This window comes from Ovis aries, chromosome 11, assembly GCF_016772045.2.
Source record: "Ovis aries strain OAR_USU_Benz2616 breed Rambouillet chromosome 11, ARS-UI_Ramb_v3.0, whole genome shotgun sequence".
NCBI lineage: Eukaryota > Metazoa > Chordata > Mammalia > Artiodactyla > Bovidae > Ovis > Ovis aries.
This window is the reverse complement of record NC_056064.1, coordinates 9,764,319-9,778,648: the sequence shown is the minus strand read 5'-3', so window position 1 is coordinate 9,778,648 and position 14,330 is coordinate 9,764,319. Positions and strand designations below refer to the sequence as shown.

At 35.5% G+C, this 14,330-nt stretch overlaps 1 protein-coding gene across 6 annotated transcripts in view; it reads left to right on the top strand.

The window, feature by feature from the left end:
- The window catches only part of TRIM37 (tripartite motif containing 37), a 140,030-nt gene that overhangs the window by 1,655 nt on the left and 124,045 nt on the right, over positions 1-14,330 (top strand). For 4 of the 6 annotated variants that reach the window (XM_012185193.4, XM_012185194.5, XM_042255311.1 and 1 more), the window contains exons 2-8: positions 546-647; positions 7,679-7,719; positions 8,660-8,776; positions 9,797-9,884; positions 10,954-11,076; positions 12,585-12,708; positions 13,535-13,602. In XM_012185193.4, the coding sequence (XP_012040583.1) occupies positions 546-647; positions 7,679-7,719; positions 8,660-8,776; positions 9,797-9,884; positions 10,954-11,076; positions 12,585-12,708; positions 13,535-13,602 (663 nt within the window). Of the gene's footprint in view, positions 1-543; positions 648-5,750; positions 5,831-7,678; positions 7,720-8,659; positions 8,777-9,796; positions 9,885-10,953; positions 11,077-12,584; positions 12,709-13,534; positions 13,603-14,330 lie in introns of those variants that run through there. The other 2 variants (XM_060395126.1, XM_060395127.1) reach the window with 2 other exon arrangements.

Here is a 14,330-nt window from a genome sequence, read left to right as displayed (position 1 = left end):
CCATTAATGGATCTTTTTATACTTAAAAAACTTATAAACACAATCCACTGTCCTTGGGAAATTTGCAGAAAAAGCTACAAGTTCATAGTTCAAGTTCATCGCTACAAGTTCATTCAGTCATATAGTTTGCCTTTTTTTTGTTACTGTTATATGTCATAAGGATTTTTTTTATCATAAACTTCAAAAATATTTCTAGTGGCTATCATACTGTACGTTGACTCCTGTGATTTAATATTTTGTCCTTTGGGCTATAGCCAGATTCTTGCCATTATTGTTGTTTCAGTGAGAATATTTGTGCAGAAGTCTATGTCTGAATTCCATGTTCTTTACTTATACTAGGATCGTTGTGAAGCTTAGAAAAATGGAGGCATTTTTTCCTCTTGGGAGATAGATGTTCTGAGGTGCCTGGACCTTGAATATAGTTGAAACAGATGTTGTTAATCCAACATAAATGTAAATGTTGAATGAATTATTGCAGACATGCTTTATACTCTTGATTTAGTGGCCTAATCTGGTGAGCTTTGACATCTTTTTACTGTTTTCAGAGCATTGCTGAGGTTTTCCGGTGTTTCATTTGCATGGAGAAATTGCGGGATGCGCGCTTGTGTCCCCATTGCTCCAAGCTCTGTTGTTTCAGCTGCATTAGGGTAAGTGACTCTTTTTACATGCATTTAGCATATATAGGGTATATTGTAAAAATTAACCATTTTTGTATCTTTTAAAAATTTGATATTGCATGCCCTTTAAAAAATGTCTTAAATGAATGTTCCTTAATAGGAAGATTGTCAATGTATATTGTTAAGCTCTGTGGAGATGAGTAATCAAGTGATAACTGCCTTGAAATGTCTGGAAACCAAAGCCCTGTGTAACTGTAGTATATTTACATTATTAAATCATTGCACATTTAACAAGTACTTATGAAGTGCTTACCTGCATTGTATTTGGGGTTGAGGATGCCAAGATAAGTGATGGAAGCGCTTTCCCTGCAGGAGTTTAAATCTAATTAAGAGAATGGACTTTGTGTTTATATTCAGGAATGTGTAGTGTCATAAAGAGGCACTTACAAAGTGCTGTGAGACTCAAGAGGGAGAGTTTATACTTGTTTGATGGGTAAGATAGAGAAAAAGCTACTAATGGGTTCAAAGGCAAAGAATAAAGTCATATAATCTTATAGTTAAAAGAGACCTTAAAGGTGAATATAATCTGGTAGCTTTAAAAAATTAATGTCGGTGAACCCCACAACAAAATTATGAGAAAGCCTAAGATGTAAAGCAGATGAACTTATTTTGGTTGTATGTGGCGATTCAGTGCACATCTGCAGGCCATAGCTGAAAACTGCCCTGCGCACATTAGTCTTAGTAGATAATTTCCTTTATTGAGAAAGTCAAAGTCATCTAACATGCTCTTCATCTCTAACTTTCTTTGTGATTCCTTGCTCCTGTCCGAGGAAGGAATATCCCTTTGTCAAGAGTAATATCTGAAACACTTAGATCATTTGCTTCTAGTCACACAGTCAGTAAATGATAGAGCTGGGTTTGAACCCAGGTAGTCTGGCTCTGGAGCCTGTGATCTTTGGCACTGCACTAATGTACAGAAGGCCTAGGTTACATACCATGCTGGTTCTCCCACTCATAAACTGAGACACTTGATCTTTGCATTGTTTTCTCAAATAAGAGAATGTGGATAACAAGATCTGTCCCACAAGATGGTTGTGGCATTAAATGAGATAAGTAATCTAAAAGGTTTAATTTAGAAACTAAAATATACTCTCCACTTGTACAATTCTATGGTATTCTAAAAATAGCAACTCATACACATATTATGTTTTATAAATGGTGTAGCTCAAGTGAGATAGATTTAAGTGGCCTCTATCACTGTAGTTAATTGATAAAGTGGATCTGGATTCACCTCTTTTGATGAAGGTCTAGTATACAGGGACATTTCAAGTGGCGCAGCGGTAAAGAATCCGCCTGCAATGCAGGAGAAGCAGGAGACAGGGATTTGATCCCTGGGAAGGGAAGATCCCTTGGAGTAGGAAATGGCAACCGTCTCCAGTATTCTTGCCTGCAAATTCCATGAACAGAGGAGCAAAGAGTCAGACACGACTGAGCACAAAAATATAAAGATACAAATACCACTATATAGGTGACCTCTGGCTATTATCTTATACTTCACTGATCCTTCATTTCTTCACTTTTTCCTCATCTTGTTCCTTACAAGAGTGTATTTCTTAAATATTGTATTGGCATTTTCTTTTATGAAGTGTCTGGGAATTTTTCATCTACTTTGAGAAATTTGGTTTACTTTTGCATGGCTTCTAAATCTTCCTTCAACATTGCCTTATCAATGTCATACCTGATTGTCCTTCCAGCATCTTGAGACTTGCTTCAAATCAAATTCTTCTGTTATTTTCTCAAGTTGACTCTCTTGAACTTTTTTCTTTGTTTCTTCTTTTCTACCAGGAGCTCAAACTTGAAACCTCTTGACACCAGTGTTTTTAAGTTATTATCTCCTGGTGTCATTTATATTTGTCCTGCCTTTCCATCCTTTTTATTACCATCCTAATGGGGCTTCCCTGGTAGCTCAGACGGTAAAGCGTCTGCCTACAATGCCGGAGACCGGGTTCAGTCCCTGGGTCAGGAAGATCCCCTGGAGAAGGAAATGGCAACCCACTCCAGTATTCTTGCCTGGAAAATCCCATGGAGAGAGGAGCCCTGGTGGGCTACAGTCCGTGGGGTCGCAAAGAATTGGACACGACTGAATGACTTCACTTTACTTAATAGAGAATTGCAAATACTTATTAACTCATGCTTCGATAATTACAATTACCATCTACCTGATCTGTCTCAAGTGTTTAATCTGTAGTCCATTTCGTATCCTGCTGTTGTGTTGATGTTTTCCAGTAATGCCATTCTTTTTTTTTCCTCCCAGAAGCCTCAGATTTATTGCCTGAAGGAAAGTTCAAGAACATTAACCTTGTATTCAGACCATCTGGATAATTTGGTTCTAAGCTTTTTCTCAGAGTTATCTTGGTTCCCAAGTATACCATCCATTTGTTCATTCATTCAACAGCTATTAATTGTATGCCTACTTGGAGTTAGGCATTGACTTCTCAAGGAGTTGGCTTGTTTCCTAGTTAGGATATATACAAAAAAGTAAATAGCTATGTTGGATATCCTTCATAGCATAAAGAAAAATGAAATTGGTTAAGGGTTTAGAGTAGGGACTTTAAGAGGACACAGGCAGGTTGGTAGCTACTTCAGGTTCGGTAATCTGGGAATGTCTCTAGGTATATGACATTTGAGCACGGACCAGGATGAAATGGAAGAGTGATGGAAATATCTGAGAAAGAAGGTACCAGGCAGAGAAATCACAAGGGGCAAAGGCCTTGAGAAAGAAATATGTTTAGTGTGCTGAGAAATAGCAAAGAAACCAGTGTGGTTGGAGCAAAGTGGACAGAGAGAGAGAAGGAAGGGAAATGAGCCTTGGTAAAGACCTTGGATTTTATTTTAAGTGTGCTGCTATCTGTTGAAAGCTTTTGAGTGATTTGAAGGAGTTGATGCTCTGAAGGCTTTCACTCTGGCTACTGTGTGGAAAGTAGACTTTTGGCAGGTGGTTGAGTGAAGAGAACCGTCAGGATGGGCTTTATTAATGAAAGGTGAGTGGTGGTTTAGACCGGGATGGGAACACCAGAGGTGGTGAAAAAAAGGGCTTTTCTGTTGTTTTGAATGTAGAATCCGTGAGTTTTCATACAGATGGGATGTGAGAATAGTTTTTTATAGCATCTGGATGAATGGTTTTCCATTCTAAAGCAGAAAAAATGGGAGGAACAGATTTGGGTAGGCTATAAAAATTGTGGGTGTTTTTTTAAACTTTTAAATTGTTTTAGTAACAGTACAAAAAACATTGTTTTTGCTAGTGAGAGTGATATAACTAAATATAGTTCTGTCTTAAACTAATTTGTGACTGTGGTACTACTGTTCAAAATTTTGGACTAAGTTCAGTTTATTATAATATTTGTATTTTTTAAATCTTAAAACTGAGGTATAATTCGCATACCATAAAATTCACCCTTTTAATGTCTAAATAAAGTATGTTAAGTTCAAGGTGGTTACATATTTAATTGGAGATGTTGACAGTTGGAAGTATGAATCTGGATTTGAGGAATGGATTGAATTATTGGCATATAGTTAATATTTAAAGGCAGGGGACTAGATGAGATCACCAGATTACTTCCAATGGGAAGAGATTTTTAGGTCTGAACTCTGGGTCACTCAACCAGGAGGATTCAGCAGAGTGTATTAAGAAGGAGCCAGGAGTGAGACATCACAGAATTCAGATGAGAAACATGTTTCAAAAAGGAGCGATTTAGCTGTGTCATATGGTTGTAGCCTGGGAATTGACTGTTGGATTTGAGAATAAGTAGGTTTTTGATGACCCTAATAAGTAATTTCAGTGGAACAGTGGGGGAAAATTTGATGTCAGAGTGGGAGGAGAAAGACACAGCAAGTATAAAAACTGTCAGAATCTTACTGTAAAGGGGAGAAATAAGGCAGTGAATTGAAGGGGGATGTTGAGAGTCACCTTTTGGGAGAAGGTTTTTAGCTTGCTGGGACTAAACCAGTAGAAATAAATAATGATACTAGAGAGACGAGGATAATTACAGAAGCAAAGTCCTTGAGATGTTGAGAACTCCACACAACCAAGTTGTAGTATTATTTATTTGAATGCTTTCCCTTCTTTTCCATCCCATCTCTGTTCTTTTGAACAGAACTTGAACTGTCTCTGACAGTCCAGATACTGGTGTCATTTTAACAAACGAGCGTTCAGGTGCATGAATAAACTTGTCCGAAGTCAGCTGGTAGTCGGTGAAGGACTGAGAGTAAACTCCCTCCCCGGCCAGCACTCTGCCTAGGACTATCTGGGGCCTCCACACATGCACCAGACGGCAGGAACGTCGGCTGTGTTTTCATTTATCTCCTTGCACTCAGCTGATTTTTTCTCAATGTCTGTTTCTATTTTGTATTTTCTCCCCCCCACTTTTTTTTTTACTGACATCTTCCTCATCTGATTTTTAAAATTGATTTTTAATCCCCTCTTGATTTTTTCAGCATTGGTAGCAATTTGTTTGCCTATAATTATTGACTTTGTTTTGACATATAGTAAACAGCACATATTTAAAATATACAATTTGATAAGTTTTGGCAAATGTTTACATTGAAAAGCCATGCCTGCAATCAAGATAATGAATATGTCTGTAATCCCCCAAAACTTCTTTTTGCCTCTTGGTAATGCCTCCTTTTGCTTGTTTTGTTCTCAAGCAACCAGGAATCTGTTTTCTATCACTTTAGATAAGTTTGCATTTTCTAGAATCTCATACAAATGGTACCTTACAAAATGTACTCTTAAGGGTTTGGCTTTTTTCACTCAGCAAAAATTATTTTGAGATTCATCTATGGTGTTTTAACAGTACTGTTGCTTTTTATTGCTGTAAAGTGGCATTCCATTGTATGCACAGCCATAATTTGTTTATCCATTCACCTATTGATTGACATAAGAGTTGCTTCTAGTTTTTGGTGTTTACAAAGAAAACTTCTATGAACATTTGTATATAAGTCCTTGAATGGACTTAAGCTTTCTTTTCTCTTGGGTAAATAGAAATGAAATGGCTCAATCATATGGTTGGTGTATGTTTAACAAATTGTCAAACTATTTTCTAAAATAGCTGTATCGTTTTACATTCTTACCAGCAGTGTATGAAAGTTCCAGATCTTCCATGTTAATGCCAACACTTGGTATATTCAGTCTTGAATTTTAGCCATTCTTACAGGTACGTAGTAGTAACTTAACTTTTCCCTTGAGATCGAGAAAAAGACAAGGATGTGCACTTTTATTACTTTGGACCATTATATTCTCCCCAAACCCTTGGTAACCACTATTCCTTCTTCTCTGGAATCCGGCTAGTCTAAGTACCCCATATAAATGGAATCAAAGAATATCTGTTCCTTGCTGTTTATCTCTGAGCTCTCTATTCTGTTTCATTGTCCTTACGTCAGAACCAGACTGTTTTGATTTACTGTAACTTTGTAGTAAACATTGAAATCAGGAAATGTGAGTCCTCTTAACTTTGTGAAAAGTTTTCAGGTTTTCACCATGGAGTATCATGTTTGTTGTGGGTTTTTATGTATTGTTGTTGTTCGGTCGCTCAGTCGTGTCCAACTCTTTACGACCCCATAGACTGTAGGATGCCAGGCTTCCCTGTCCTGCACTATCTCTCATTATTTACTCGAACTAATATCCATTGAGTCGATGCCATCCAACCATCTCATCCTCTTTTGCCCCATTTTCTTCCTCCCCTCAGTCTGTCCAAGCAGCAGGGCCTTCTCCAATGAGTTGGCTCTTCGCAGCAGGTGCCAGAGTATTGGAGCTTCAGCTTCAGCATCAGGCCTTCAAATGAATATTCTGGGTTGATTTCCTTAATGATTGACTGCCTTGATCTCCAAGGGACTCTCAAGAGTCTTCTCCATCACCACAGCTCAAAAGCATCAATTCTTCAGCGTTCAGATGAGGCTAGAGAGGTGTGGGTTGAGACTACGTCTGGAGGAGTGCTATGACTTTAGCAGAGCATTGTTTGAGGGAAAGAAACGTGACCTAAATCTGGCTTTGCTCAGGGACCAAAGAAATAATGTTCAAGGTTTTTAAGAATGGAATCCTTTTCCATCTATTTTCTTTTCTTACAGCTTTATTTTCTGTTCTGTGAAGTAAATTTTCCCCCTATTTATCTTCTGTTGTTCTTCAAGGATTCCTTGGGAATTTTATTTCTGAGTTATTTGACTTTAAAAAACTTAGATTCTTTCATAGAAAAAGGAAAGAATAAACAGAAATAGCAGATATTGGGGAGTACATAGCTATTGGATTATATATTTATTTACCTCAGAACCTATTAACCAGGTAAGTAAAACAAAATATTTAACCACGAAGCTATTGTTTTTGGAAATGTATTCAGGAAATCTTAGCATCTTCTTTGTAGATGGTGTAAAACTGCTCCCTATCCAGTAATAACTAAAATGGTTATAGTAATAGAATTTGAGATTTAGTAGAGATATTATGCTTTTATAAAACCTTTTTATAATTATGAGGAAACCAGGATATGTAGATGTTCAAATTGTTGAACTGTAGAACTCTTAAGACAGAGTTTTGCTGTATTGCTTATTTTATATTTTTCTAATTTTATATCCATAATGCATATACTGTACTGTTAGTTTGCTTTTCAAAAAGGAATTTAGTAGTACCTTAAAATCCCTTGGAGATTTTATGATGAGTCAATTAGAAGTAAATCATCATAGTGGCTTGTTTTGGGGTGTGGAAGTGACAGTGTTGTTATTATTTTTGTGGAGATTATTTTATCATCCCTGTGAGATCCAGACTCCTAGGATCACTTTCTTTTCCTTGAGAGAATAGCATCTTAATAATTATTTTGGGATGAGTTCTGTCCCTTTGAAAATTTATTCTTGTCACGATGATAATGAGGAGACAGATTGCCTGCTATTCTGTAAGTATCTCTATAATTAATGCAGACACTAGAGAGGTAAACTCATTAATTTTGGTATGTAAGTACTCAAAATGTACAAATTAATGGTGTTTCTGCAATCAGAATCTAATTCTTTTGCCTCCTTAGCGCTGGCTGACAGAGCAAAGAGCCCAGTGTCCTCACTGCCGGTAAGCATTTCACTGTGATTGTGAATTTGGAAAGTAGTGAGGTTATTTCAGATGATGCCAGATTCCACTGAAGGAAAAGGCTTTTTACCATTTTATGTTCCTAATAATAGATATTGAAAGTACCTTTTCATTACATCCTTGCTAACACTGAGTTACTAGTCTTTTTTTCTTTTTTGTTATTCTGCTAAGTGAAAAATGGTATCTTGTTTTTAATCTGCTTTAAAAAATAAAATTGGAACTGAACATCTGTTAATATTTTTAGCCATTTATAATTAATTTTTTCTTAAACTGTCTCTATATCTTTTGCCCATTTTTCTTCATGTGTTGTTGTTATTTTTCTTATTAACTTTTAAGAAGATTGGGACTATCAAATAGAACTTTCAGTGTGATGGGAATGTTCTCTAGTGTTGCTGTCAAATGTGGTAGTTGAGCATTTATAAGTCTAGTATAACTATGTAATGAAATTTTTAAAGATTAATTTGAATTTTAATTTAAAGTCACATATGACTAATGGCTACTATTTTGGACAGTAAAGCTTTAGGCTAAGGAATTGAGAATTAAATTTGTAATCTAAAATTTTTTTATTCCTTTTTTAAAAAATAAATAGTACATTATTATAAAAATAGGCTGCAAACCATACTTTTTATTATGTCTTTGTTACTATTTTGATAGTAATTGGTATCAATATGATTGTGAGCTCTACTTTGAGGAAAGTGTTTATTTTTGCTTGATTGATAATTAATTTTTCCAGCTTTCCAGCTGAGATATTAATTGACAAAATTTAAGCTATACAATTCTGAAAGGATTCCTCCCCATTGAGTTAACAGATCTGCCACCTCAGTGTTTACCTTTGAAACGTGTTTTAGAAAACGATCTTAAATTCCTGAATGAGAGTATATGTGTGTGTGTGTGTATATATATATATTTTTTTTTCCTCCAGTGCTCCACTACAGTTACGAGAACTAGTAAACTGTCGTTGGGCAGAAGAAGTAACGCAGCAACTTGATACTCTTCAACTCTGCAGTCTCACCAAACATGAAGAAAACGAAAAGGACAAGTATGTCCTCAGTTTCTTTGTTCAGGTGTTTCATAGGTTGTGCTACATGCCTTTTGAAATGTCATTACTGAAAGATTGCTTTCAGTTTCATAGGTGAACACTAGGTCGGTTTTCTTCTCGTGTGGGGGTCTCTGTTTGGAAAGACCCTCTGACAAGCAGGGGCTCCTCTGGGCGCAGTGCACAGGCTTCTCATTGTGTTGGCTTCCCTGCTGTGGAGCAGGGCTCTAGGGTGCGCGGCTCAGGGGTTGCCGCTCACGGGCTCTAGAGCTCGGGTTTAGTAGCTGTGCGCCGGCTTAGGTGCTTCACAGCACGTGCAGTGCCCTCAGATCAGGGATTAAACCTGTGTCCCCTGCACTGGCAGGTGATTCCTATCCACTGTGCCACTAGGAAAGTCCTTCTTTTTTTTATGATGGCCATGCTAATCAGTGTGAGGTAATATTGTGGTTTTGATTTGCATTTTCCTTATGAGGATGTTGAGCATCTTTACATATCCATTTGGCCATTTGTGTATATTCTTTGGAGAAGTTTCTGTTTTGTATTTTGCCCATATTTTAATTGTTTCTGTTTGTTTGCTTGGCTAGTGCTAAGTCGCTGCAGTCATGTCTGACTCCTTGTGACCCTATGACTATAGCCCACCAGGCTCCTCTGTCCATGGGATTCTCCAGGCAAGAATACTGGAGTGGGTTGCCATGCCTTTCTCCTGCTTGGCTAGGGTATTTGTTTAATTATAGGAATTCTTTATATAATTTGGATATTAACTCCTTACCAGCTACAGAATTTGCAGCTATTTTCTTTCCTTCCATAGGTTGCCCTTTTACTCTGTTTATTGTGTTGTCTGGTATACAGAGGTTAATTTCATGTAGTCTGACTTACACAGAGCCATGGGAGTTCATTCTATATTTCCTGAGATATAGTCGTTTAAAATTGACTGACTTATTTGCCCAAACTTAAGTATTTGTTGTGGTAACTGTGTTCCAATTTTAATTAATTTATAACTGTACTTTTTTCTATAACATATAGGTGTGAAAATCACCACGAAAAACTTAGTGTATTTTGCTGGACTTGTAAGAAGTGTATCTGCCACCAGTGTGCACTTTGGGGAGGAATGGTAAGAGGAGCAAATTCAGCATATTACTTTTAGTTAGAGTCTTGAAAGCACTGACATTTTTGTTTGATTTAGAAAGTAATATCATTTTACTCTGTTTATAGAATGAAAATTAAATGTATCTGCTTCATAGCAGAATGTATTGTATCTTTTGTTATTCCAGAAAATTTTCTTTTGTGGGAGATTTTGATGTTGATGTTCATTCCTTACATAAATATTTTAGTTGAAAACCTGTAAAATGTATATTTATTTGCAAATCTTCTCCTGTAGGATCAAGGTCTTTTCCTTAATCTGATACACTGGTCAGTTGATCTGATATCCTGGCTGTGATTTCCAAATCTAGTTTCTTTAAAATGGAACAACAACTTTGTAGGCATTTGTGAAATAATATGAATGTAGACATTTAGATCTTATGATTTTTTTTTTAGAATCTTCTTTTCTCAGTACCTTTCTAATGTATTCATTTGTTTTAGAGACTGGGGGTTCAGTGATGAACGCAACAGATATCAAACAGCTAGTTCTACACTCACTTGCTGTTGTGAAAAATATTAGAAATAAGTATACAGTGCTAATGAGAGTGAGTGACCATGGGACCTAACACTGTAAGCCTGAGTTAAGTTCCAAAGGATGAGTAGGAGTTAAGTGGGTGGAGAAGTTGGAGAGGGTGGAGGGAAGAGAATTATTTTTGAACGAGGAGTTTCTTTGGCAAAGGGCTGGTGGAAAGAAGTTTGAGGACATAGAAGAAGGCTAGTACTGACCAAGAGAAGAGTAATAAATCAGGTTGTGTCAGGTGGTTTTGGCCATGATTAAGGATTTTGTTTCTTTAATGAGTGAAGATTTCTAGATAAGTAAACGTTTTGCTAAAGTCCATTATCTAAAATCTTGAAGGATTTTTTTCTGCATGGGCCAAGTGATTTTAAGCAAACTCTGGCCTGTTGTAACAAACAGGCAGAAGATAAAATTCAGTTGAAATTATTTACTAGTTTATAGTATCTGTAGAGTGTTAAGAAAGGAATGTAAATGTAGATGAGATCCATGAAAATGTTCTAAAACTACTCATTAATTTAAATAGCATAGTGGACATACCTTTAAACCTTTGGCGGAAATTTATGAGCAGCATGTTACTAAAGTGAATGAAGAAGTAGCCAAACTTCGTCGACGTCTCATGGAACTGATCAGCTTAGTTCAAGAAGTGGTAAGACGACTACTACTAAAAGATCATTATTTCTTTTATAGTTTATAATATATGTACGTATATATTTTTCTTTCTTTTTATTTTTTTGCCGCACCATGTGGCATCTTAGTTCACCAGCCAGGGATCCAGCCTTTGCTCCCTGCATTGAAACAGCATTCTTAAACCACTGGACCACCAGGGAAGTCCCTATGCTAAGATATATATTTTTTATAATATAGATCAATCGTATGTTGAACTCAAGATTTGAAAATTTGGTAAGATGTATTTATAGTTTCTCTCACTAACTTCAAACCAGCTGAGGAATTGCATCCAAAATTCCTTGCCTCTTCTGAAGTTGGAGCCAGAGAATTGCCTGTTCTTACATAAAAATAGGGAATCAGTGAATAAGTTCCGTGAGCCTGTTCGTTAGAGTCAATTACTGACTTCTGAATAGAATCAGTATTGACATTTTATAGTCATTAAGTCATTTATTCTTTGGTAGAGTTTCTGCTACCACAGAATGAACTGTTTCTGATCTTCTGAATTAGAACTGCAAAATTGAAAGAGTAATATTTAACACTACTCTTTAGATATTGTCTGAGTCAAGAGCTGTGGTGACTGACTTACCATTTGTGATAATATTTCTATGGGAAAATATAATAAGCATCAAACATTTAAGTAGAAAATACACTTTTGGAATTTATTTTGTCTAAAGTTACCAGAATGACAGTTATTAGTGAGGTTTGTGGACCATTCCTAACGTAAAGATGTTTTTATTTTACTCATGCACGAATCAAGATCGAGATTATCATTTTTATAACATTCTTTATATAGAAAATAATGTTTTTCAGTTACATGTATGCTGCACAAAGTCATTTTGGACTATAAACAAGTTGCATGTCTTCCATTTGGCTTTTATTTGTCTACGTTTTTTTCTATTGTTTTCTTTTGATGACATTTTAATTTGAGCATTAAAGAAGGTATTTTGTTGGTAGTTTGACATTCTCACTGCTTTTGCTTATAATAGTAAATGTAGGAAAGATTACTTTTTATTTTTGGTGGTATGCTATTTAAAAAAGCTATACTATGCAGTCTTTGAAAACCTTATTTTTTTCTTTCTGAGCTTAGTTCTGAAAAAAATTTAAAACTTTGTAAACTAGAGTAGATACAGTTTTTCAAATTTTTCATTTGCTTTAGGGTGATGTGAACTGACCTCAGTGTACTTTTTGTTTTTGAACAGTGATTTCCGATATGGTTAGGTTTTGTGCTTTGTATGTGTTACCTAAAGCATTTTTTTGTAATTATATATCTTTTCTGTTTAACTGCTAAAATATTATGTACTTTTATTATGTTTTAATTGTTTAAAAATTTTTTGAGTTTCCTGTTGTATTTGAACAATTAAAAAGTGTTATTGGCTTAGTTTTTAAAGAGGAAATTAAATGACTTTAAGAATTGCAGTGATTATATTAAAGTCCATTTACTTCTGTTTGAATAATTCAATTAAAAGTTTTTACCTGTTTATTTTCTAGGAAAGAAATGTAGAAGCTGTAAGAAATGCAAAAGATGAGCGTGTTCGGGAAATCAGAAATGCAGTGGAGATGATGATTGCACGGTTAGACACACAGCTGAAGAATAAGCTAATAACACTGATGGGTGAGTTTTCTTGTGTACGTGGGGCTTTGAACCTCCTTGAGATTTGTCTTAGAAGAGCAAAAGTTGATAAGTTATAGGTTGGGGAAAGATAGCTTTAAAAAAGAATTCTTCTATTAATTGTTCCCTTGTGTTAGTTAACATTACACCAAATTGATATGATTTCTGCTAACATCATGGGGTATGCTTCCAGCTCCTCAGACTTTGTGATTTACAAAGAAAATGATCTGATTTGGCAAGCATGCCTGTACTGTTATCTTTTTTTCCCTTAATCATGTGAAGCAGTTTCTTTCTTCCTTTACTATAATAATAATTCATTTATCCCTCCATGTTTCCAGCTTCTTTGAGACTGTTTTCCTCTCTGGGCATTCTTTTTCATAGGTTTCTTTTTATTCAAAGAACATACCTCTTGCTGACATTTAATATACAAATGGTCCACTTACTACATTCTTCTTTTTAGGTTGCTCTTAAATTTGGGGGGAGGAATTATTTCAGAATGGTTGATTGATTAAATACTTTTGTACATCTTTATATTCCTTAAGAAGCAATAGCATTAATTTCATTACAGAGTATTTGTCGTCATATATTTCTTAGAAGGATTTAATAGAATTACATTGCGTTTTGTCTGTTACTGTAGTTAGTGTTGGTTCTGAAATCCTCTTTTCAAAAATACTGTAGTTAAAATTCTGAGAAATTTTTTAAGATAGCTATAATGAAGATGTTTTGCTTACTTGAGATTGATTTCTTATTGAATATGTTCAATTAAAATTAATTTCATTTTCGAACCAATAATGAGCCTGAATGTTCATCTTTTGCTGTTTTTAAATAGGTCAGAAGACATCTCTGACACAAGAAACAGAACTGTTGGAATCCTTAGTTCAGGAAGTAGAGCATCAGGTAATGGAATATTAAATGACATGAGATAAAGTCTTTATCCTTTTTTTGTTCATGTAGTTGAAAAGTTTTTTGGTTTTGTTGTTTTTTGACAGTTTATATAAGGTCAAAGATCTGTGGATCTGTGTGCTATACTAGGGATTTTTATAAAATAGGAATCAGCTGATCCAGTTTCTGCATCATGTTTGGGAACTAGGTAGAAAAGATTTTTTTTTAAAATATTTATGTGTTGGTTGTGTTGAGTCTTGATTGCGTCATGTGGGATCTGGTCACATAGATTCTCTAGTTGTGGCGTGCAAAGTCAGTAGTCTGGCCGGCAGGTTGGTTACTCTGTGGCATGTGGAATCTTAGTTCCTAAGACAGGAATCAAACCTGTGTTCCCTGCACTGCGAGGCAGATTATTAACCACTGCACCACCAGGGAAGTCCCAGTAAAATAAGATTTATTTTGTTTTTGCAAAAAATGGAATTTTTTACGGAGAATAGTCGATATGAATCAAAATCTATAGATTAAAGTCTTCTGACATTGACTTAATTGGTGACTTCAAGATAAAAATTATTGCTAATTACTAACATATTATGATCCTTAGGCTAAAATTAGCATTTTTATTTATGAAGAAAATTTTTATTCAATACCAAATAGGTAGTAGGCGTTGTTTTAGATGCTTAGAACGCGGCAGTGAACAAAATGGCAAAAAGAAAAAAAATCTGTCCTCAAAGACTTTATAATTT